This window comes from Dama dama, chromosome 19, assembly GCF_033118175.1.
Source record: "Dama dama isolate Ldn47 chromosome 19, ASM3311817v1, whole genome shotgun sequence".
Lineage (NCBI taxonomy): Eukaryota > Metazoa > Chordata > Mammalia > Artiodactyla > Cervidae > Dama > Dama dama.
The window spans coordinates 75,639,749-75,665,328 of NC_083699.1; the positions used below are offsets into that span (position 1 = coordinate 75,639,749).

The 25,580-nt window shown below is 47.9% G+C and overlaps 1 protein-coding gene across 2 annotated transcripts; it reads left to right on the plus strand.

Moving 5' to 3' along the window:
* Positions 1–3,979: 3,979 nt before the first annotated feature.
* ZBTB21 (zinc finger and BTB domain containing 21) lies at positions 3,980–24,994 on the plus strand. Of its 2 annotated transcripts, none has more exons than XM_061167535.1 (2): positions 3,980–4,092; positions 17,807–24,994. In XM_061167535.1, exon 2 carries the CDS (start codon positions 17,819–17,821, stop codon positions 20,960–20,962), a length of 3,144 nt encoding a protein of 1,047 aa, XP_061023518.1. In that variant the 5' UTR covers positions 3,980–4,092; positions 17,807–17,818; the 3' UTR covers positions 20,963–24,994. The 2 variants fall into 2 exon arrangements, with proteins under 2 accessions (XP_061023518.1, XP_061023517.1); XM_061167534.1 differs by lacking the exon at positions 3,980–4,092 and adding an exon at positions 4,856–6,277.
* Positions 24,995–25,580: the final 586 nt, after the last annotated feature.

Genomic DNA, 25,580 nt, shown 5'->3' on the forward strand with positions numbered 1-25,580 from the left:
CCGCCTCAATGGACTTGAGTTTGAGCAAGCTATGGGAGTTGGTGATGGACAGGAAAGCCTGGCGTGCTGCAGTCCATGTGGTCGCAAAGAGTCAGACAGGACTCAGTGACTGAACTGAACTTTGGCTAAATAAATATATAAGTATATGGAGCTAGAAATCCCACTGGGAGGCATCTGTGTATGAATAATACGCAATAAAAAGATGTTAGGGGACTTTGCTGGTGGTCCATTGTCTAAGACTCTGTGCTCCCAATGCAGGGGGGCTAGGTTCAACCCCAGGTCAGGGAACTAGATCTCACATGTTACAATTAGGAGTTGGAGTGCCACAAGTAAAGATTCTACATGGTGCAACTATGACCTGTCCAATTCTCCATGACCCCATGGCCTGCAGCACACCAGGCTTCCCTGTCCTTCACTATATCCCAGCGTTTACTCAGATTTATGTCCATTGAGTCGGTAAGGCTATCTAACCATCTCATCCTCTGCCACCCTTCTCCTTTTGCCTTCAGTCTTTCTCAGCATCATGGTCTTTTCCAATGATTCAGCTCTTCGCATCAGGTGGCCAAAAAACTGCAGCATCAGCACGCTGCTGGGAACTGGGCAGACAGAGGGGGGACAGGAAGCCTACTGAGGGGGAGAGGTTACTGGCAGGCAAATCCAACAGCATGTGCATGAGGGTTGAACAAGCTTCTCTAGCAACCATGAGAGCACGAGGCAGGAGCACCAAACCAAGAATGAGGCTGAGTGATGACAGGGGAGGAAGGCAGAATGTGAACCAGGAAGATAAAATTACCAAGGGGAGACAGACCGTGCACAGGGTTGGGGGAGGAACTTCTCAGGGAAAAGCATACACACATGAGGATACTCAGAGGCAAGAGACAGAGGGTGACTTGTTCAGAGAAACTGTGCGTCCATGTGGGTGCCAGGGACACAGGATTAATTAGAAGTGGGCTGTCACTAGGCTGCTCAGCCACACTGTGAAATTTGAAAGTTATCCTTAAAGCAGTGGACAGCCATCAACAACTTGAGCAAGGGGGTGGTGTGATACTTCTGGCTTTTAAAAAAGATCATGTGGACTGCAGCATGACTGTGGGTTGAAAGGATACATCTTGGCAGCTGGGGAGACAGTTAGAAATTTGCTGGACTCACTGTGGTTACGTTATCAGAGGAACAGTCAGGAGGAGGTGGTTGGCGTGGACTTGGTGATGGGCTGAACACTGGCAGTGAGGGAGAGCCTCTGGCTCAGGCAGCTGGGCTCACGTCCCAGGGATGGACAGGACTGCATGGAGTGAGTGGAACGAGAGGGCCAAGGTCAGAACATCAGGAGACCCAAAGTGTGAGCAGGGTCTGGGCAGAGGAGCTGACAGGGAAAGCCGAGAGCCAAAGGTCAGATAACAGGTAGGAAATTCATGAGGAGGAGGCACCACTGAAACAGGTAGGTAGAAAATCCAGAGCAGGGGATTCCCTGGTTCTCCAGTGGTTAGGACGCCACACTTCCACTGCTGAGGGCCCAGGTTCAATCTTTGGTTGGGGAGCTAAGATCCTGCAAGTCGTATGGCATGGCCCAAAAAAGAAAAAGAAAATCCAGGGGAATGAGGCATCACTGAAACAAGTAGTTTTCAAGATTAAATTGGTAGAGCCACAAACCAACAGGGCCAGCTGAACAGACTGAAAGATTCCCCTGGATCTAGCAGTCAGGGTCCCCGTTTTTATTGGTCTGTCTGAAAGTCACTCAGTCATGTCCGACTCTTTGCAAACCCATGGACTGCAGCCTGCCAAGCTCCTCTGTTCATGGAATTCTCTAGGCCAGAATACTGGAGTGGGTTGCCATTCCCTTCTCCAGGGGATCTTTCCAACCCAGGGAGGGAAACCAGGTCTCCTGCATTGCAGGCAGATTCTTTATTGTCTGAGCCATCAGGGAAGCCTGATTTTTATTGGTAATTGTTATTTTATTTATGCTTTATTTTTGGCTGAGGTGGGTCTTTGTCCCTTTGCTGGGACTTTCTCTAGTGGAATCAAGTGGGGGCTAGTCTTCATTGTGGTGCACATGCTTCTCACTGCGATGGCATCTCTTGTAGCAGAGCACAAGCTTTAAGTGCTCAGGGTTCAGTAGTTTCAGCATGCAGGCTCAGTAGTGCACTGGCTTAGTTGCTCAGGGGCATGTGGAATCTTCCAGGACCAGGGATCAAACCCAGGTCCCCTGCACTGGCAGGCAGATTCTCACCCACAGCACCAGTCCTATCACTCAGACCCCTTTCCGTGAAATGTTCTCAAACAGCAGACACCAATGTGGATCCTCCTGAGGCAACTAGAAGGGACGAAGGCAGAGAACTGCTTTTGGCATCTGGTGTAGTACACTAAAAACCAGACAACTGAGTTTCTAGCTCTGGCTACACAGCTGGTATATAGGTTTTCTTACCTGTAAAGCATGCTCACCCAGCCTAACCACACAGAACCGTAAAACTCAAGGCCCTTTTGAAAGAGTTACAATCACTGTTCTTTTATGTTCAAAGCCACTTTTTGTTCCACCACGATTTAGTTCAAAATACAAAAAAATTTATATAAAGTTTTTAAATAGTTGCAGCAAAGACTTTGAGGCGCAAGATTCTTCCTTTGAGACTGAGTCCTCTTAAAACGAGAGGAACGAAAACAATTCACAGTAGAGCTGTTTACTTGGGACACGTTTTTCATTTTAGTCAACCTAAGACAAGATAATTTCTTACACATTCTTCAAACATTTCATAAATTATTTTATCTCGGGTCATGTGCATAAATTCAACTTTAAAAAAACATTTTATCTGAAAATTAAGACATTTGAATAGTGTTAAACAACATGGGTTTAAAATCCAGGAATTAAAGCATCAGTCTTAAAAATAATCGTTTTAAAAGGCAGTCTCCAGAACTCCCTGAGGGTCCAGAGGTTAGGACTCTGACTTTCCACCACAGGGGGAACAGACTGGACCCCTGGTAGAACTAAAATCCAGCATGTTCTACTCAAAGCAAACACAAAAACGCAGTCTCCTCGCCCTTCCAATCTGATCTGTTCTGGCTTTGGGGAACACATCCAGATGTATGTTTATCTTGCCTAACAGAACCTTTCTTAGTGTTTACAGTTTGGCATTTCTGTCACACTAATTTTCCGGTTTTGAATGAGTGAAGTGAGTTTTCTAATTGACGCGCTTTTAACATTCACACAAGAAAACGACAGTCTACCAGACGGCAAGTGAGAATTAATGAGAGGGGAGAGAAGTTAGCTGCCCAGTGATCTTTAAATCAATGACTATAAAAGTGAACGCGTTTCGGAACGCGCAGCTGACAAGCGGATGCCGCGGGAGGCTGAAAAGCAGAGCAGCCACCCCCACCTGTTCAATTGGAACGAACCTGGAGGCCGGTCCGCCCCAGGTCAGCCCTGAGTGGTCCCCACGACCGGACCGCCCAGGTCGGTTCTTCTCGGCAGGTCGCAGCCCGCGTGCCTCCACAGGCATCTGAGCCGCCGGAGGCACCTGGATCTGGAGGTACCTGGGGTACCACGACGCCGCCGTCGGAGAAGCGTCCTCCGAGGGGGCGAGTGGAGGCGCCGCCGCAGCGCGCCCAGCCGGGGGCACCACCCGGCGAGCTCACCGACGCGTGACCCCGCGGCGCCAAGCCCACCCGGGCCGCCTCTTGTGCGCCCTCGCGATGCGCGCCCCTCTAGCCTCTGCTGCCGCCTCCCCTCAGGGCCGCCCGTGGAGCACGCGCACCCCGCCTAGGGCCGGGAGAGGACGCGGCGCGGGAGGAGGAAGAACCTCGAGCGGAAGGCGCGCACGGGACAACGCGGCAGCGGCAGCAGCGGTGGCGGCGACCCGGCTGCCGTCAGGCCCGCCCTCGCCCAGCCCCCCGCGCTGCGCACCTCCCTCGCCCCGCCCCCCGCGGCCCGGTAGCCAATCATAGCGCCGCGCACGTGACGAGCGCTGCCTGCGATGACCTCATCCCTGGTGTGGGATGACGTCAAATTCAAGATGGATGGAATCACAGCGGCAGCGGCGGCTGCGGCGCGCGCGAGCCGAGTGTGAGCGGAAAGGGGCCTGGCGTCTGCCTCGGGGCTGAAGACCGGTGAGTAGCTGTCACGCCCCTCGCCCCAGGAGAACTGCGGGGCTCGTGGGAGGCCACAGCCTCCCCGCAAAACGCGGCCTTTCCTGACGTAACTCTGAGGTGATCTCTCTCCTCCTTTTTCTCTCCGCCAGCGGGTTGCGGGTTCCGAGCGCTTCTGCGCGTGCGCCGGGCCCGGCTCTCACCGAGCATGCCCCAGGCTCCCACGTAGCCGATTGTGCCTTCACACTGCGCATGCTCTTTGCCCGCACTTGGCCTCGCCCTCGCCACTGCGCACGCTCCATCCCTCACTGGGCTTCCCTCGCCGGGCCGGGCTCCCCTCCGCCGGGTGGTTGGGGTGCCTTCCGGCCGAGGGCGCGTGCTCCGTGCCGGGCAGGCGTGGAAGCCGGCCGGTGTCCACCAGGGCGCGCGAGCATACGCGGAAGCTGGGGTGCGGGGGAACCCGCACCTGTCGCGGCCCGCACCCCCGCCCCACCGCCCCCTCGAGTCCCGCCTGGCGGCCAGCGGCACATCCAACCAGTGACCCAAGTGGACTGGTCTCCCCGCCCCGTCCCCCGACCGACCCCTCCGGGAGGACCCGGCTCCCCGACTTTCCACCGCTGGTCGCGAGCGTCCCTGCTGGAATGCGGATTCCCCCCGCCCCCAACTGAGAAAACTCCGGTCCGCAACCTGCGGGGGGGGGGGGGGGAGTTGTTGAGTCCCAACCTGTCGTGCTGGTAACCCCGCCCCAGCGACCTCCTCTGTCGGCGTCCCCGACATCTTTTCTCTCATCGCCCAGACCCCTCACTTGGCGCAGGTTCACTGACTCACTACAGAAGAGCATGCCCTTGACCGCAGGAGCGCTCCGCGGTCCTGGCCCTTCACCCGGGTTGGTGCGTAGTCATCTCGCAGCACTGCGTGGCTTCTGTAAGAAGCCCCTCGAGCAGCACGTTAGCGGGCGGGGTAATTTTAGAGACAGGTTCTCCGGCGGGATGGCCTGGCAGTGAGAGGTGGGGGAAGCGTTAACCAGACCACGCACGGTCTAGCAGCCTAGGGGTCTTGGTGCCGAAGGTCAGGCGCGGCTCACGACTAGCATCTGAGGGCACCAGCGTGTTCAGCAGAGTCCATGAGTGTTCGTAACGCTGACCCTGAGTCATCCAGACGGAGCCTGCATTGTGTACTGGTTCCTTGTTTGGAAGAAAGTGGGTTAATCCATTTTAGATTACTCCTTGACGGTTATTTTCGAGATCTTTTACCCTCTGATGTTTGGAGTTAAATCCTTCATCCACCTTAATGAGTAATAGTCGTTACATTTGAATTTGAGAATCGCTTTAAAAAATAAAGTAGAAATTTGGGGCACTGGTTTTCTTAAAAATAACTTGAGGTTTAATTCATTCTTCCTGTTAACACTATCCCGCGTTTAATGTGCTTCATTCTGTAGAAATAGAAGTTGGAAAGGCTATGACCCCCACCTTTGAGGAACTTAAGATAGTTTACGGCAGGGCCTATTAGGTGTCTAACAGAAGAGGGGCCAAGTTATTGAAGAGAGTGAGTGTCTGGGTTAGCGGGAGATGAGTGAGGAACCATTTCACTTGGCCACAGCGTCAGTGGGGTTGAGGAGAGCAGACTCTAGAGCTGTTTATGAGCAGGGCTTGACAGACTGGGTCACTGGCTAGAAAGGAAAGAGAAGACGTTTCTAGTTTGAGAGACCTGCTGGTTGGCAGCATACCAAACTAAATGGAATATGTAAAGGCCAGCAGATGTGGGGGTCAGAGTCAGGATCATACGTATGGTTCTGGACAAGGGGCATATCCTGTAATGAAAGAGTCCTAAGAAGTCTAAGCAGGAGTACAGAGTTGGGAGTCATTGGCCAGTAGGATTTAAGGCCACAACCACTCATACCAAAAGCAAAGATAGCTGCCACCAGCAGCTCTCCTGGCCCAGCCCAGGTCTCGAGCCTTCCTGATGGTTTCGCTCTTTGTCCAGGAGGCACCTGTTGGACCTGTGTGAAGCGTTAGGAATACACAGCTAAAAACAAGGGTTCTTCCTTTCATGGACTCTCATGAGAGGGTAGATGTGGAGGCAGGTAACTTAAGATAGCTATGTTACTGAAGAAGAATGAGGTGCTGTGGCCAGGAGCCATCTGTGGAGCTTTGCAGAGGCAGTGACGTTTGGATCTTTCTGTAGAAGTTCTACAAGTGAAGGAAAGGTAAGAAAGACAGTGGGTGGAAACTGTGCACGTGGGTAGGGTAAATGCTCACCTGCATGCTGTCCAGTAGGGGTGGGGAGGTGAACTGTGATCAGAATATGAAGACTCTTGTGTGCCAGTCTGGAGAGTTTGGTTGGGTTTTATCTAGGGAGCAATAGAAAAATCGATACAGTATTCTAAAGGGCACTAATGGGACTAGCTCTGCTTTAGGAAAACAAATAAAAGGCACAGTTTCCACTCCTGCATCTAATTAGAGTGTCAGAGTCCAGAAAAATAAATATTTATTGTTGTGTAAGGTACCATGTTGGGCATTGTGAAGAGTGTCAAAAGACATTAAATAGAGTCTTAACCCTTAAATAGCTTACAGTTCTGCTGGGAGAAGAGACAGCTAACAGTACGCGGCACTGAAGAAACACTGTGGAATAATACTGGAGTTGAAAGGTGTTTGCTTGATACAGACAGCAGTGGTCCAGGAAGGTGTGTGTAGTGTAGTGATCTAGGGCAGCCATAACAGAGCACCACAAATCAGGGGCCTTGAACACCATTCTGGAGCCTTGAAGTCCAAGATGAAGGCTTTGGAAGGGTCGATTTCTCCCGAGGCCTCTCTGCTCAGCTTGTGGATGGTCGTCTTTGTGTTTACAAAGTCTCTGTCGCAGTCTGTGTCCTTATCCCCACCTCTTACAGAAACACCAGTCTTGTTGAGTTAGGGCCACCCTTACAGCTTCATTGTAACATCTGATCTCTTAGGAGACCCTGTCCCCATATCCACTTATATTCTGAGGTGCTGGGGTTAGGACCTTGTGGGACAGTCCAGCCCATGACTGAAGGTTTAATGGAGGAAATGGGCTTTGAGCTGAGCTTGGAAGAGTGAGTGAGGTTCAGCTGAACAGTGTCAGAGGAGGGGTCAGAGGACCTCTGGGACATTGCACATTGGGTAACAGAAGAGGCAAGACCTGCAGGTCGTGTCTCAGAGACAAAGTATCTGAAGCAGGAAGTTATCACAAGGCAATAACTAAAGCAAAGAGAATTTAAAAAGTAGTTTGAAACCAGATTGATAGAACCCTGAAGTCCATGTTTTTAAAAATTTGCGTTTTAACCTATGAAGAGCCATTGTTTTCATCATTCTGTTTCTTTTTACCGAGGTCTTAGGTGTCAGCTAAGCCGTGACGTCAAGGCCTTTCCCTACCACCTTCTGCGAACCCTGGTTACTCCCCCAAGTTCCAGCACCCTGTTTATTACCTTGTAGCTCTTAACAAAGTCAGAGTTACCTTCTTTGTTTCCTTGTTCACTGTCTGATTTACCCCACAAGAAAGTGGGGGCCTTGTCTGTCCTATGCACCTCTGTATTCCTTATGTCTAATTGTGCCTTACACATAATAGCTCAGTAAATAAGCTGAGTTAATGATAGTAATACTTAATGCGCACATCCAGGTAATGATCAGAGCTTTGTTTTAAGAAGCCAATCTGGCAGCAGTAATAATAAAAGGTGGATTTGGAGGGCATGATAGGAAGAACCTAATACCACTTGAAAATATGTTGGGGTCCTTTTGTAACAAGAGCAGAAACTGACAGACCAGCTTAAATAGAAAAAGAAATTGACTTTAAAAGTGGAGGGTTGCTCTTGAGGGTGAAGGAAAAAACAAAGAATGGGACCAGGAAGGATGAAAACCAGGGTAACTGCAGGAGTCTGGATAGTGGGCACTGCGGGCTGCATTTTCAGGCTGTGACTGAGATGCACCGGCTCCACTCGGTTCTGCCTTTGTTGTTCTGAGCCCATTTTTCAAAAGAGAGTGTCCTACCAGACTTAGCATTGGTGGTGTAGCCAGCCCTGAGAGAGGCCCAACAAACCACTCAGGATGGAGCGCTCTAGTGCAAGGAGCACTGGCTGCCCAGCGGCCAGCGCCAAGCAGGAGCTGCTTTAGTTGATGAGACGCATTCTCCTGGTCGTGGCCAAGTGCACACCTTAGACCGGATCAGACCCTCTCTAGGGAGACTGGGCATGTGGGGAAATGGGACCCAAGGCAGTGACATCATTGCTCTCCAAGGGTCAGATCAGCCAGGCCCGCTTTGAAATCTGAGGAGCTGTCAATGGTGTCTGGATGTCTGCATTATCTCCAAGTGAGCCATGATAAGACCTCACCTCAGAGCCGACTTCCTGTCACCATCTCACAGTGAAATCAAGGAGAGTCAGGGCTGAGCCCAGAGGTAAGGCTGTGGGGGTGAACAGTGTATGTTTATATTACAGAGTCAAATGTAGATGCTTTGTTTTTCTGTTTGCTTTGTAGGACTATATAAGCAATCTCCAACATTCCAAAGCATTGTGTGCCCAGAGTTCAGCTTCACATTAATGTTTTGGATGTAAAGCGATATTTCCCTACAAAACTGGTAGCAAGGGTTTTATGAGCTAGTCTAGGAGCAAATTTGATTTGCAGTGTACCTTTAGCTCTGGTGCCAGTCTGGGCATTAGTCTCCAGAAGCTGGTTGGTGTGAGGTTATCTGGCCCCTCATCTCTCGGCCCTCATCCACCTCCCAGTTTCCTTTTATCCAAGTGTCAGCTCTGCTTTGCTTTCTTTTGTTTATAGCCCCAGAATGTTCTATAGTCCAAAAGTGCCTACCCTTCCGCCATCTCCTTAAAAATCTTAGCTTCCTGCAGTTGGTATAAAGAGGGAATTATTTGCATTGAATTAACTTATATTAAGATGTGGAGTCTCCGTCTTAGCACATGGTCCCTGAGGACTTTGAGGTGATGGTATGGAGTAGTTTTCTGGAATCCAGTTGTGAAGGGCATTGAAGCTTTTCTAGGGAATTGGAACTTCAAACCAGGGGCTTCTGGGGTTTTGAAGCCCTGGGCTGGCACTGTTAGATGCATGTTTCTGGGAAATGTCTACAATACAGTGAAGAGTGGAGTCTGTGGTAACATAACCATCCAGTGAGCACCTAGTCCCCATCTTTACTCACATCCCCACCATTCACTCATCTACCCTCCCACCCCTGAGCCAAGTTAATTGCTTGCTAAAATCATTCTTCTCATAGCACTTTTTGTATCCTTATGTGTCTTTCCTACTGTGGAAACTTTCAGGAAAGGAAGAGAAGGATGAAGTCAAGTGCCACCTTACAGACAGGAAACACTGTATGTACCGGAAACTTGCAGACATACTGCGTTTGTTGTCCTTCATAAGAATCCCATGGGGTGGGCAGCCGTTAGTCTCATTGAATAAGTTAAGGAAACTTGTACTCAGGTCTAGTGATGGCAAAGTCAGGATTTGAGACAAGTAGATGACTTTGAAAGTCTTTCCCATGGAGCTGTAGTGACTGCCATGGAGTGTTAACTGTAAAGATTTTCTCATTTTGAAATATCAGGAAACAACATGAAATAGACACAATTCAGGCAGAGTTTGGGAGGATTTCTGTTTAAGGATCCAAGTGGTAAGCAAGCCAGCCCTGCTTCAGAGTCTGCTTTTCCTAGGGGAATTCCTCCCAGCTTTTTCCATAGGGAAGGGACCTTTTTTCCCCTGTTTCACCCACTTTTCTTGTAAGAGGGCCAAGGTTTCCCCTGTGACTGCAGCAGTGTTGGGCACTCCTGCACCGGGGCCTCTGGAGATGAGCAGTGGGAGGGAGGGGCCGAGTCACAGCACGTGTCTATGGCAGAGCCATCAGACCCAGGATGCCCTGTGTGTCCACAGTTAAAACATACTGAGTGATGAGGGCTTGATGAGTCAGCATATTTATGAAGGAGAAAGTACCTCCAGCACCAAAACTGGCCTTCTCTGAGGGCGAAGAGTCAAAAAGGCAGGTGGTTTTGAGAGTTCAGTCTGCATATCCACCAGCCACAAAGGGTGTGATTATCACCCTAATCTTGATTATCACATGACACTCAGTAGCCAGGATCTCTGTTGCCTGCATTCTTAGTGTAGCATTTTATATTTTTAATAAAGTTCTTAGGCTCAGTAAGTACACCTACTGTGTCATGAAAACACTAAAGTCCACAATGATCGTTGTTTGCCGCTAGACCCTGGAGGGGCTCCGTTGTTAAGCTTTGACCATTGAATGGAAAGGTGACAGCAAGGGCTTCTGCATGACGGATGACGGTGAGGAGTCTGCGCTGCTGTGCCTGCGTACCCTTCCCATCCCCAGCACCCAGAGCCCTTGGTCTGTCTCCTGAAGAGGATGGGAGGGGCCTTACTCATGCTCCCAGGGCCTCATGCCTCCACCCGCTCCACAGCCTCATCACCTGCCCTCCTCTGCATGTGTCTTTTGCTCCCCCAGGCACTTGGTCTTGTCTCTGTGTATTGGACACACTGCTCCTGTCCTTGATATGTCCTCCACCCATCCTTCCTGCCTCCCACATTTTAGCTTCTCCAGGAAACTTCTTTTCTGGAATGCCTCCCCGACCTTCCTCTCACCTGGACCCAGTGCCTCACCTCTGCTCCTGTCTGTATCTCTGCACCCTGCCACCTGCGTTTACACACCAGAGTGTGTGAGGGATCGACTTGTCCTGTTCCCACGCAAGACTGAGAGGCAGGCAGGACCATGCTTGTCAAGACTGACAGCCTCCCTGTCTGGCCAGTTCTGGCACACACTAGATAGGCGCCCGGCCATGAGGAGTGTGCAGCATGATGACTAAGAGCACAGACTCTGGGGCCAGGCTCCCAGCCCTACTGTCAGTTGAGTGGGTGACCTTCGGCATACTGCCCCGACTCTCGGTGTCTGGGTTCCCTGATTGGTGAGACAGGGATGATGACAGTGCCTATTTCAGATGTTTATGTGAGAACTAAGAGAGGGAACTAGAGGTAGGGTGGTGTGTGGGTGGAAAGATCTTCCTTGGCCTCTGGAGCCAGGTCACCTGGTGAGAATTCTGCTCTGCTCCTCACTGTCTGTGCAGACTTGAGCAAGATACCTCACCTCATGTGCCTTGGTTTTCTCAGCTGTAAAATGGGGATCATAGTAGTACAGCCTCCTCGGGTTGGTGTAAATAATGAGTTTAATAATGTAAACACAAAAGATGTTTACAGTAGTGTGTTTACAGCAGAGTAAACCCTCAGATGTCAGCTGTCACTCATGTCTGATCAGTGTCTAGGGAATGGAGTGGAAAACCAGCACCTGGAGGTGTTCTGCTCTGGTTGTCGGGTTTGGACACATTTAGCTGCTTTTTAAGCAGGGCTCTCATTGATAATTGTAAATGATGGCTAGAATTAAGTGAATAGATTTCAACTCCAAATAATTTTCCTGGACAGTGACTATTCCTCTTAACAACCCAGCTCTTAGTGACAAAGTTGACTTTTCCCTAATTCTGTTTCATCCAAGGAGTATAGAAGCCTGTGGTTTAGGGATTAGAAGCAGTTACTTAGAACAGAAATACAGGTCATGATAATTGGAAGGGAGACAAGGAAACTTTTCTGAACAATTAAAAGTGAGAAAATGTAGGAGTAGGGAGCAGATGGTGTGTGGGTCAGCACTGCTTCCTGTCCAGGGACGCAGAACATCTCACTTGGTTTTGTCTTCACACAGTCCCTTGATTTTTTCGTTTGGGTTCCCCCAAAAGCCAACCCTGAGACACGGATTCAGATTGAGATATTTATTTGGGAAGTTACCCCAGGCAGCACAGGAAAGCTTGTAGGGAAAGTGGAGCAGGAAAGGGTGCCCCCAAAGGGTTCCTTAAACAACCAGGTTCCTGTGCATGTTTAGAATATCTAAATAAATTCCCAAAAAAATTTTGCACCAGTTTTTCTGTCAAACTTCATCTCAGGTAAGGACATCCTTCCAGTTCTGGCAGAAACCTTGGAGACATCTTTATCTCCTCCCCTTCCTATCCTCTGCAGTCAGTCCTTTAGAAATTCTAATGGTTATCTTTGCATCCACTCCTGCCACCCCAGTCCAGGCACCACGCTGTCTGGCATGTATCCCTACAGTGGACTCTCAGCTGGCTTCCCAGCTTGCAGCCTCTCCTGTGCTCCATTCTTTGCAGCATAACCAGTGGAATCTTTTTGAAACAAAATTCAGGTGGTTGTCATTCCTCTGCTCAGAATCTTCCAGCAGCTGCCCTAGTAAAAAGTGCAGTCCTTCCAGTGGCCCACCCAGCCCTGCACGATGCCTCCTCACGCTCCTTCAGCATCCTCCTCCACAGCTCCCTCAGCTCTGCTCCAGCCCTGCTGTGACCTTGTCTTCCCTCTGCCTGTGTGCCCTCCCCTTGGTGATCCTCAGGGCCCATCCATGTGTCTTCCAGGCCGCCTCAAATGCTATTTTGTTGAGTGAGTGAATAAGTGAATGATATGTGAAGTTCCTGTAGTGTGTTATAGGTGCTGAATAAATGGTAGCAATTATGGTTTTTTCCTTTAACTCTCAGTAGCATTATTAATACTATCATTATTTTAGGTGGGGAAACTGAGGCTCAGAGAGCTCTAGCACCTTAGCCTAGAGCTGTGCTGTGCTTAGTCGCTGAGTCACGTCCAACTCTTTGCAACCCCAGGGACTGTAGCCCGCCAGGCTCCCCTGTCCATGGGGATTCTCCAGGCCAGAACACTGGAGTGAATTGCCATGATCTAGGGGATCTAGAGCACTGACATTTAACTGTATTAACTCTGAGCCACAGGAAGGAATGTACTGTAGTCAGTCCTCCATATCCATGGGGTTCACATCCATGGACTCAATCAACTGCAGATGGAAAATATTCAAAAAGAGAAAAATCCAGGTAGTTCTAAAGTGCAAAACTTCAGTTTGCTGCTCACCAGCAATTATCTAAGTATCATTTACATCATGTTAGGTATCATTGATGTAAGCATCTAGAGATGATTTAAAGTGTTTGGGGGGATGTGCATAGCTTATATGCAAATACTGCACCATTTTTATAGGAACTTGAGCGTCTGTGAATTTTGGTGTCCGTAGAGCCTGGAACCAGCCCTCTGTGGATACCGAGGGAAGACTACATCAATTTTAAATTGATTTTAAGGAACCCTTTTGGAAAGTACTTGTCCAGACTTTCGATTTTGCATCTCCTGAGCCTCTCTGTCCCTGAGGCAACATCTGAACTAGCTGTCTCAAAAATTATTTGCACTAAAAATAGTTCTCAGATTGCAGCTAAGTTATGAGTGTGGCATTTATAAGCTTATTTTTTTCTCTGCTGACCTCTGTAAATGATGGAGGATTTCTTTGCACATAATTAGATGTGTGAGTACAGTGTAGTAGGATTAAGGAAGAAATTTAAATGGCTATCAGAAAAAAAGAAGGGAAAATGTCTCTCTGAGGCACTCACCATCAAGGTGAAACGATGCCAGGCAAGACTGAACAGCGACTCAGCGCAGGTTGACCGAGGCAGTTGTCTATGTACAAGCTACAGGCCCCGAGCTTCATCCCTGGAAGCAGAGCCTTGCCTCTGTCAGTCGAGTCAGCACCACAGCAGGAAACCAGGGCAGCAGGGAGGGAGACCTGGGGCCACCAGACACTGGTCACTCCAGGTGGCAGCCTCTGTGGCTTCTGCTGAAGACCATAGAGGCTGTCAATTCAGTCACTTAGTTGTGTCCGAGTCTTTGTGACCCCCATGCATGACAGCACACCAGGCTTCCCTGTCCATCACCAACTCCCAGATCTTGCTTAAACTCGTGTCCATCAAGTCTGTGATGCCATCCAACAGTCTCATCCTCTGTTGTCGCCCCCTCCTTCTGCCTTCAATCTTTCCCAGCATCAGAGTCTTTTCCAGTGAGTCACTTCTGCACATCAGGTGGCCTAAGTTTCAGCTTCAGTACTTCCAATGAATATTCAGGACTGATTTCCTTTAGGATTGACTGGTTTGATTTCCTTGCAGTCCAAGGGACTCTTAAGAGTCTTCTCCAACACCACAGTTAAAAGCATCAATTCTGTAATGTTCTTTATCTTTCTGGCTTACTTCACTCTGTATAAGGGGCTCCAGTTTCATCCATCTCATTAGGACTGATTCAAATGATTTCTTTTTAATGGCTGAGTAATATTCCATGGTGTATATGTACCACAGCTTCTTTATCCATTCATCTGCTGATGGGCATCTAGGTTGCTTACATGTCCTGGCTATTATAAACAGTGCTGCGATGAACATTGGGGTGCACGTGTCTCTTTCAGATCTGGTTTCCTCAGTGTGTATGCCCAGAAGTGGGATTGCTGGGTCATATGGCAGTTCTATTTCCAGTTTTTTAAGAAATCTCCACACTGTTCTCCGTAGCGGCTGTACTAGTTTGCATTCCCACCAACAGTGTAAGAGGGTTCCCTTTTCTCCACACCCTCTCCAGCATTTATTGCTTCTAGACTTTTGGATAGCAGCCATCCTGACTGGTGTAATGGTACCTCATTGTGGTTTTGATTTGCATTTCTCTAATAATGAGTGATGTTGAGCATCTTTTCATGTGTTTGTTAGCCATCTGTATGTCTTCTTTAGAGAAATGTCTGTTTAGTTCTTTGGCCCATTTTTTGATTGGGTCATTTATTTTTCTGGAATTGAGCTGCAGGAGAACATTACAGCATACTAACACATATATATGGAATTTAGAAAGATGGTAACGATAACCCTATATGCAAAACAGAAAAAGAGACACAGAAATACAGAACAGACTTTTGAACTCTGTGGGAGAAGGTGAGGGTGGGATATTTCAAAAGAACAGCATGTATACTATCTGTGGTGAAACAGATCACCAGCCCAGGTGGGATGCATGAGACAAGTGCTCGGGCCTGGTGCACTGGGAAGACCCAGAGGAATCGGGTGGAGAGGGAGGTGGGAGGGGGGATCGGGATGGGGAATACGTGTAAATCTATGGCTGATTCATATCAATGTATGACAAAACCCACTGAAATGTTGTGAAGTAATTAGCCTCCAACTAATAAAAAAAAAAAAAGATAATAACAATGATTAAAAAAAAAAAAAAGCATCAATTCTTCAGTGCTCAGCTTTCTTTGTCGTCCAACTCTCACATCCATACATGACTACTGGAAAAGCCATAGCTTTGACTAGATGGACCTTTGTGGGCAAAGTAATGTCTCTGCTTTTTAATACACTGTCTAGGTTTGTCATAGCTTTTCTTCCAAGGAGCAAGTGTCTTTTAATTTCATGGCTGCAGTCACCACCTGCAGTGATTTTGGAGCCCAAGAAAATAAAGTCTGTCACTGTTTCCATTATTTCCCCACCTATTTGCCATGAAGTGATGGGACCAGATGCCATGATCCTAGTTTTTTGAATGTTGAGTTTTAAGCCAACTTTTTCCCTTTCCTTTTTCACTTTTCATCAAGAGGCTCTTTAGTTTTTCTTCGCTTTCTGCCATAAGGGTGGTGGTATCTGCATATCTGAGGCTATTGATATTTCTCCCTGAAATCTTGATTCCAGCTTGTGCTTCATCCAGTCCAGCATTTCACATGATGTACTCTGCATAGAAGTTAAATAAGCAGAGTGACAATATACAGCCTTGACGTTCTCCTTTCCCAATTTGGAACCAGTCCTTTGTTTCATGTTCAGTTCTAACTGTTGCTTCTTGACCTGCATACAGATTTCTCAGGAGGCAGGTATGGTGGTCTGGTATTCCCATCTCTTTCAGAAGTTTCCACAGTTTGTTGTGATCCTCACAGTCAAAGGCTTTGGCTTAGTCAATAAAGCAGAAGTAGGTTTTCTTTTGGAATGCCCTTGCTTTTTTCGACGATCCAGCAGATACTGGCAATTTGATCTCTGGTTCCTCTGCCTTTTCTAAATCTAACTTGAACATCTGGAAGTCCTCTGTTCACGTACTGTTGAAGCCAGCCTTGGAGAATTTTGAGCATTACTTTGCTAGCCAGGTGAGATGAGTGCAATTGTGCGGTAGTTTGAGCATTCTTTGGCATTGCCTTTCTTTGGGATTGAAATGAAAACTAACTTTTTTCAGTCCTGTAGCCACTGCTGAGTTTTCCAAATTTGCTGGCATATTGAGTACAGCACTTTAACAGCATCATCTTTTAGGATCTGAAATAGCTCAGCTGGAATTCCATCACCTCTACTAGCTTTGTTCATAATGATGCTTCCTAAGGCCCACTTGACTTCACATTCCAGGATTTCTGGCTCTAGGTGAGTGATCACACCATCATGGTTATCTGGGTCATGAAGATCTTTTTTGTGTAGTTTTTCTGTGTATTCTTGCCACCTTTTCTTAATATCTTCAGCTTCTGTTAGGTCCATACCATTTTTGTCCTTTATTGTGCCCATCTTTGCATGAAATGTGTCGTGGGTATTTCTAGAGGGATACTGAGAGGGTGTGGACCAGAGGCTGAGTAACCAGTAAAAGCTGATCCTTTGAAGCCAGAGGAGAACCTGCAGGTGTGCTGGGTGCCATGTCTCTGTATCGATAGTTTGCCCTCTAGAGAATGGTAAGACTCTCTGAACAATCTTAGTTACTCTGAATCCATTGTATATTAAAAATACATGTCTTAAGTATTTTAAAGAAGAGATGGCATTGTAAAACCAGCCCAAAGAGATGAGATGATGTTATGGCAGCAGCTGCCTGAGAGAAAGATTTGGAGAGTCAAGCATCGTCTCTGTGTGAAATGGCTTCATCTTCATCAGAAGTTAATCTAGACACTTTTATTCTGAATTAAATGTCTAGTAACCCTGCAGTTTGTGAAAATTAATGGCACATTTGTCAAGCCCTTACCAGGTATGAGATTCAGGCTCATGTAATTTTCAGTGCAGCCCTAAAGGAGGGCGCAGTTGTTACGGTCTTGTGTGAGGGACCTGATGATCTCAGATACTAGTTGACCACAAGGGCAGAGCCAGCACCCAGCCACTAGGCCTTGAGATCTCACCTACAGACTTGAAGAGTCTCAGTGAAATCTCAAGTCAGACCCCTTAGGTTTAGAATTAGTATAATTAAGTTTAGATCCAGGCTAAAGTTTCCATTGTGCTATTGTTGAAAGTGTAATTTGGTAAGAATTAGTATTCGGATTACATGGTGTTCAGCATAAGAAACTAAAGAAACTTTTCTTTGTATATTTCTAACTTTTTTAAACACATTGATGCAATAGTAATTAGTAAATGATTTCTCTTTCCAAATTCTTACCTGTTTTTGCGACCTCTACAGCCTATTGTTAATTCACATTGTGTTTAATCATATCCAGTAATAAAACTGTTTCCTTTCAGAATTGTGGACTAGGATTTGGTACTTCATTCTTACTCTCTGATCTAATAAGGAATAGAATTAAGCATTAAATGCATAAGGGCCCTAAATAATAAACCTTGTTTTCAAATATTGCTTCTCTACATACCCGCCAAGTTCTAGCTGCCTTTTTGATGGTATGAAACGCTTGTTACAGAGACTTACTTCCTCAAGTTCATCAGTCTTAATGATCGATGACCTACTTAAGCCGTAATACTTGTTTCTTTGTATTTCCTGTGTTATTTAAATAAGATTATTCATCCAGAAGTTTTTGTCATGCCACAGTCTGCTAAATATTGACACCGGTGAGAAGACAGCTGCTGTTCCCTGCCCTTGAGGAGCCCTCACTGGGGGAGCATCGCACGGCCTTGTTCACAGTGACTTTGTCTGTCTTTCAGATAAGGCCGAGCATGGAGGGGCTGCTGCACTACATCAACCCCGCACACGCCATCTCTCTCCTCAGCGCCCTCAACGAGGAGCGGCTCAAGGGGCAGCTGTGTGACGCACTCCTCATCGTGGGTGACCAGAAGTTCCGAGCTCATAAAAACGTCCTGGCCGCCAGCAGCGAATACTTCCAGAGCTTGTTCACCAACAAGGAGAACGAGGCACAGACTGTATTCCAGCTGGACTTCTGTGAGCCAGATGCTTTCGACAACGTCCTGAACTACATCTATTCTTCGTCTCTGTTCGTGGAGAAGAGCAGCCTGGCTGCCGTGCAGGAGCTCGGCTACAGCCTGGGCATCTCCTTCCTGACGAACATCGCCTCCAAGACGCCCCAGGCCCCCTTTCCCACGTGTCCCAACAGAAAAAAGACTTTCACCGAGGATGAGGAGAACACTTCTCAAAAGAGAAGCGTCATCGTTTGTCAGAGCAGGAATGAAGCCCCTGGGAAAGCCGGGAGTCAGAACACCCCTGAGCTGAGCCACCCTCCCCGGCCCTCCCCAGGCATCGCGGTCAAGGCAAACGCCAGTAAGCCCCCCGGCCCCAAGCCCACGGAGCCCCTGCACCATGTGGCTCCAGCTGAAAAAAGCTGGCCGAAAGATGGCCCCATGGTTCTGGCGAGGCCGCCTGAGCTTGCCGGGCCTTCAGAGGAGCCAAGCCGGGGTGGCCTGGCCAAGCGGGCCGTGGCACCGCCTTCGAAGCCCCCGCTGGACCGGGCGGCCGTGGACGAAAGACCAGGCGCCAGCGCCCTGCTCCCCAAAGGCGTGGCCGTGGAGTTGGCGCTGCGGAGCCCGCGGCCGCCCGTCCTATCCCTTCGGGGCTCGCCCGAGACGCCCTTCCTGCTGAAGGAGGCGGGCCGAGGCAGTGGGCCGGGGGAGGACCGGAACCTGCTGTACTACTCCAGGCTGGGGCTGGTCATTCCAGCCGGAGCGCCGGCGCCTGGGGCCCAGGGTGTGGACCGCAGCGGCCCGCTCGTCAAGAGCCTCCTGCGCCGGTCGTTGTCCATGGACAGCCAAGTCCCTGTGTACACACCCACTGCCGAGCTGCAGCCTCCCCCAGGCGCGGGCTCGGGCGATGTGGCGGGCAGCGTGCTCTGCGCCTTCTCTTCTCAGAGGCCGCCCTCCAAGGACGGGGGCGAGACGGCGGCCCCCGACGCCCGGGCCCCTGCCCCACAGCCTCACCGCCTCAGGTCCTTTAGTGCCTCTCAGCCGGCTGAGCGGCCGGGGGCGCCCCCGGGGCCGGAGGTGCGGGTCAAGGCCGAGCCGCGCAGCCCCCCGGAGCCGTGCGACATCATTCGCGTCACCGTGGGGGATGCCGCGGCCGCCACGAGAGACCTGGCCCTACAGACCGAAGACGACCAGAAAGACTCCAGCAGACTCCCGGCCAAGAGGCGGTTCCAGGCGGACAGGAGGCTGCCGGCCAAGCAGCCCAAGGCTGAAAGCCCAGGTTCACCGGGCTCGGGAGACCCCCGTGAGGAGGGCTCGAGCCCATCTGCCCTCCAGGCCGACTTCCCAGGCTCTGACTTGAACAAAGACGAATTCGGTGAGTTGGAGGGCACGAGACCAAACAAAAAGTTTAAATGCAAACATTGCCTTAAAATCTTTAGATCCACGGCAGGCCTGCATCGGCACGTGAACATGTACCACAACCCCGAGAAGCCGTACGCCTGCGACATCTGCCACAAGCGCTTTCACACCAACTTCAAAGTGTGGACACACTGCCAGACGCAGCACGGTGTGGTGAAAAATCCAGCTCCGGCCGCCAGCTCCCACGCTGTCCTGGATGAGAAGTTCCAGAGGAAGCTCATTGATATTGTGCGAGAGCGGGAGATCAAGAAGGCGCTGATCCTGAAGCTGCGGCGCGGCCGGCCGGGCTTCCAGGGCCCTGGCAGCTCCCCAGCGCAGGTCCTCAAGCGGGGCCTGCGCTCTCGTGCCAAGGGCGCGTATGTGTGCACGGCCTGCGGGAAGGCCTACCGTTTCCTCTCACAGCTCAAGCAGCACGTGAAGATGCACCCGGGGGAGAAGGCGCTTGGGGCTGCCAGGGCCGCGCGGCCCAGGGAGCGCGTGGCCGCCGGGGGCGCAGCGGGCGGCCCGGAGCTCTATCTGTGCCGCCTCTGTAACGCCAAGCTCTCTTCTCTCCTAGAGCAAGGCAACCACGAGCGCCTGTGCCGCACTGCTACCGTGTGCCCCTACTGCAGCCTCAGGTTCTTCTCGCCCGAGCTCAAGCGCGAGCACGAGGGCAAGTGCGAGTTCCGCAAGCTCACGTGCCTGGAGTGCATGCGCACCTTCAAGTCGGCCTTCAGCATCTGGCGGCACCAGGTGGAGGTGCACAATCAGAACAGCATGGCCCCGGCCGCCGGCACCTCCCCACCCCGGCCTGACCTCAATGGCGAGGCCACCGGCCCTGTCCGGCCCCCTGTCCCGCCCGAGCCTGGCCGAGCCGACCACGCGGCCCCTGCCACCAAAGACGACCCCACGGGGAGCGGCCGCGGCCCTGAACCTGTGAACTTTGACTCCGAAGACTCCACCTGCCTCCCCGAGGACCTCAGCCTCTCCAAGCCGCTGAAGATCCAGGTCAAAGAGGAGCCACCGGAGGAGGCCGAGGAGGAGGCGCCCGAGGCTGGCGCGGCCCCCAAGGACCTGTGGCCCTGCGAGAAGTGCGGCAAGACCTTCCCGGCACCTAAGCAGCTGGAGCGGCACCAGGAGCTACTGTGCTCTGTGAAGCCCTTTATCTGCCACGTCTGCAACAAGGCTTTCCGCACCAACTTCCGGCTCTGGAGCCACTTCCAGTCCCACATGGCCCAGGCCTCCGAGGACCCTGTGCACCGGGAACCCGAGGGTGGCCCAGGCCCTGCCGGCTCCCCGTCACCACCCCCGCTGCCCCCGCCGCTGCCCAAGATCCAGCCCCTGGAGCCTGACAGCCCCACAGGCCTGCCTGAAACCCCCACTCCCACCGCCGACAAGCTGTTCGCTCCCCGAGAGTCAGACACGCTGTTCTACCATGCGCCCCCCCTCTCCGCCATCACTTTTAAAAGACAGTTCATGTGTAAGCTCTGCCACAGGACATTCAAGACGGCCTTCAGCCTCTGGAGCCACGAGCAGACCCACAACTGAGACTTCTCAGCCCTGGAGACAAGAGCTGGTCTCCAGACTTCAGCCCGAGTCATGAACTGTGTCAAAAAAAAAAACAAGATATTTTTTAAAGAATAATAATAAAGGTTGCAAATTATTATGCTTGAATATAAGTTTGAGGTAAACTGATATGAGAAATGTCCTTACTCAACCTAGGAAAACTCCGCACAGCCTTGTGCTTCTGGACCTTACAGCAACGCCTTTATTACTGTGGAAGCTTGTTCTCGGTTGTCTGCATGGTTGCGCATCCCATGGTGTCAGTATAATCTACTTGAGGTGGTTTGGGTTTTTCTTACTGATTTTCAGTTATTGAAACACTATGAAAGTATTTCTTTAGATTCTATGAAGAAACCTATGTTCGTGCATCTTAGCCATGTTCTCAAGTCCAAACATATGAGAACAAAGTGGAGTAGTTTGCAGTATTAAGATCCTAGAGTACTTCAGCAATAAAATTAAAAAAAAAAAATAAATAAACCTCAACTTTAATAGATATCCTGACACTTGATAAAAATAAATATTTGGTATTTTGTGGTTATTTAGAACCTTTTTTGTATGAAAATTGTGAGAAATTAAAATCAGCAATAGTAATACTTAGGTTTATATAAAATAACAAAAAACTTGCTCTTGGGTCATTTCATATAATTAGTGATGGAAGACTCAGGAAAGGAAAGCATGGAGATTTCTGGAAGCCCTCCACCTTGGTTTCCAAAGTGGTGGTGGTGATGGGTGTGGGGTCAGAGCACCCACCAGGGCCCCGAATTCAGACCAGCATCAAGGGGCTGTGCAGGTTTGCTTCCCCCGGTTTGTGCCATCACAGGTTGAAACTCCGTGTGTTAGGGACAGAAAACAGCATACGGCACAAATTTTGAATTTAACGTTAGTATAACAGGTAAAGTCAGGACATGTGCTCACACAGCACCCCCCAGAGTGAGTGCAGCTGCTCTAAACCCCGAATTACTGTTCACTTTCAGAGACTTGAAGCAGAGGGAGGAGCCACACCACGGTCTCCACACCCTTTTCAAGAACAACCTGTACAGTCATCAGTTTTCCTGCCTCTTTGTTTTGTGATTTCTGTTAGGATTTTTTGGAGTTTACAGTGGTAAAATGTCCATAGTGGAACCATCCTTCTTTAAGGCACTGCTGAATATTTCATAAATATGTGTGAAAGTAGTCTCAAGGGTCCACATTTAGTTTCTGCTACTTATTTTGGCCCATAGTGCTTGGGCTTCTTTTTTTGTTTTCTTATTTTGTATAAATTGTAATTTAAAGCCTTTGAGTCGGTATAATCCAGAGTTCATTGGGACGCTTAAAAAGGAAAAGAATTTTATTTCATTGGCCGGGGTGGGGAAGTGAGATACATAAAAGTAGGAATATTGTCGAAACCCCTAAATTCTTTCAAAGTAATGATGGACCTTGATGGTAAAGCCTCCAAGTTTATTAACTTTTTTGCAAGCTCTTTTTTCAGATAAGAAAATCAACTACTGTGACTGAGAAATACTCTACCGAGTACTTAAACTGGTCCTCTGGCAGAAGTCTCTTCATAGTCTCATAACCCACATTCCATATCAACAGTAGGAAAGAGATTCTTACTTTTTTATTGAAACACAAGCATTTTTATAAAGTTCTAATTGACTTTGTATATTGTAGAAACTACATATGCAATTTTGCCTTTTATTCTTTCATTTGGAAACTATCAAAAGTCCCCAAATGTGGTTACTTCCTAGTTTTGTTCTTAAATTTGGTGGAGAAAATAAAATTAAGTTGCCATTATTGATTATTGCCATCTTTAGATTTCCTTGAACAAACCTATGCGTTTTAAAGACAGAGTGAGAGCATGTGGTTTTTTGTGAAGCGTTAGGATAGGAGTTCATTCCCTGGATAATGTGGTGTTTCTCACTCTGAACACCCTGGTAGCTATCACTTCAAAAGAAGACACTTCCCTCCAGAGTAATGCTTTCTTATGGCACTGGAGGCTGGGTGGATAATTCCCTGATTCATGGGATCTTGGCTTTGTAAACTCAGTATCCCAGGACTTGAACCTTTATGCTACATTTTTGAAGATTTTTTAATAACATTAATTAGTAAAAAAAAAAAAAATATTTTTGATCTAAATATAGGCTCCGCATATCTGTTAGATTTTAAAAATTGCCAGTGTTTTGTCTTGTCCACCTTTTTGTCTAGGCAAGGAACATAAGTTTTCAAATAAAATTTTGAACCAAAAACATTTATAATGCAGTTCTGGTTTTTCTATTATTTTTTATACTGTACCTTAAAAGCATTAGGCTTGGAAGAGTTTATTTTGGTGGTCAAAAAAATAGGCTTCCTCTCATCTGACTATTTTAAATTTTAAGATGTAAAATAATGAAAGACAGATAAATTGATTTATTCAGTAAAGTGTTTTTTTTAAGACTGTTTAACTCAGCCTGTTGTTATAAGACAAATTGGTCTTTTCATGCTGAAATGCGCTAGCTAGTAAAGATATTCTTGAAAATCTTTTTTTTTTTTCTGATTGTAATTAATTTTGGGAAATGTAGAAAGCTCCTTACTCCTTTGTACGTATTCAGGATGCCTGCCTTTTTATGCAATTGTGGAAAGAATGTCAGATGTTTTAATATATTCTTTGTTAATCTGAAAACTTGTTATCTGATCATTTTCTTCATTTGGAGGGAGGGAGGAACACCACAAAAAGGGCATTTTTTATCAAAATAAGTAATGGAGGTAACAAATCTTGTACATTTTTTTAATAGTAAAAATATTTAAAGAGTAAGAGACTATTCACTTTTAGAACTGGTTATGGTTAATATGCGTTTATAACTTTGTCAAAATATACAACCAACAGTTTGAGTGATGTTGTCTGCATCTGTAGGGAGATGGATGTGGTTCCTGGTTTTCTGTTTGGGAACAGATCATCCCAGCCTTCTCTTAAAAAATATAACCCCAGCACTTAATCGGTGATCATCTGGTCCACACATAGCACCCATGGGTGCTAAGAGTAGGAACTGAGACTGGAATAAAATGTGCCCTTCAGTGGAGAAAAGAGGTGTGTTCAGGCCAACCCTGTGGTTGGATGAGGGAGGGACAGGAATGGACTGGTCCAAGTCGGCCTTTGTTCCCTCAAACTCTGTGTGTGTGTGTTTGTGTGTGTGTTTATACAACCATAGTCTGGAACTTTAGAAAAGTAAAATTATTTTCATTTCTTACTGCAAAAATAATTACATGTCATTCGTAACAGGTTTCTTTATAAATTGCACTAATTAATATTGGAATGTTACAAGTCAGTTTATCAATTTCTGATGTCTCTTTGATGTTTTTTGCAATAATTGTGAAAAGCATTATTGATTTCAGTAATGCTAGCACATATTCTTTAATAAGTTCTTTAACACTGGCTTTTTTTTAAGTTTTACACATAGTTTTTTCTCTTGTGGCTTTAGCACTTTAAGGAGTTTGGCGTTTGCATAGTTTTTGGTGTGCTTCCCGGGTATGCGCCAGGGCGTCACGTTGCCACGTGACTGGAGAAAACTCATGGTCTGTCTTTAGATTCTGGAGAAAAAAAATGAGTCAATGTCAGGTTTTTTAAAAATCCCATTTAGAGGCAGTCATTTGGGAACCAAAGTATTTTACTGTAAATCTTTAAAAGCATTGAATTCAGTGCTCTTTAGTCATTTATTCGTGCTGTCCAGATTTTCCACAAAGTTATACTTGGTTAATTTGCAAAAGTGATAATTTCTTCTTGACATTAATCCAAGACTGTTTCAAAATTTTTATTGAATAAATGCTTATTGCTAAAAGAACAACAAATGTGGTTTTATAACTGTGTATTTTGTTTCATATGCCTCAGCAGAGAGATCATTGTTAAGTTTTATTTAGGAATAAGCTTTTTTGGACTGAAAATTCATAGTGAAATAGGATTCTATCTAATGTTAAGCCATCGCTTCTTTGTATCCAGTTGTCTGTTTACTTTGCTTAAATCTCAACTAAGATTGAGTGGAGTCAATAAATTTGTACTGTATTTTGTTTTGAGTTGTCTCATTGGTATGTTTTGGACTTGAATGATATAATAGTTTATGGAAGCTGAGATAAAGCCCTTGCCACCCACATAAGAGCTGTGAGAGAGATTTCATCCCCCCACCGCTCCAGGTGGCTTAAGCTTAAGTTATTCAGGCACCACAGATACATAATAAAACCCATAAGCAGCAGTCTTTGCCTGTCCACCTTTTTCTTTACTGTCCAGATGGGTAGTTTTTAATGTGATTGTGGGGATAAATGCATAAAAAAGGACATGTTTATTAGCACCCTAGTTTTGTTTCACATTTTAAGGGATTCCACATAGCATCTTTCATCATTCTAATCAGGCTCTTCCAGAACACCCAAGGTGTGCTCATTCTAAGATGTTAGCCTAAGTGAAGAGCTGGGGTGATCAAGGCCAGTTCCCTTCACCTGGGCTTGCCCTCACGTCTTCTCAAGGTTTCGTTTTCCCTGCCTGATACCCCAGACTAGCTTTTCTAGGGATCCTCTATCTAAAAGTTAAGAACACACTGCACCAGGTGTAAGTGATTTAATCTTTATTTTAATCCACTTTAGCCCTGCTGTTCAATTTGCC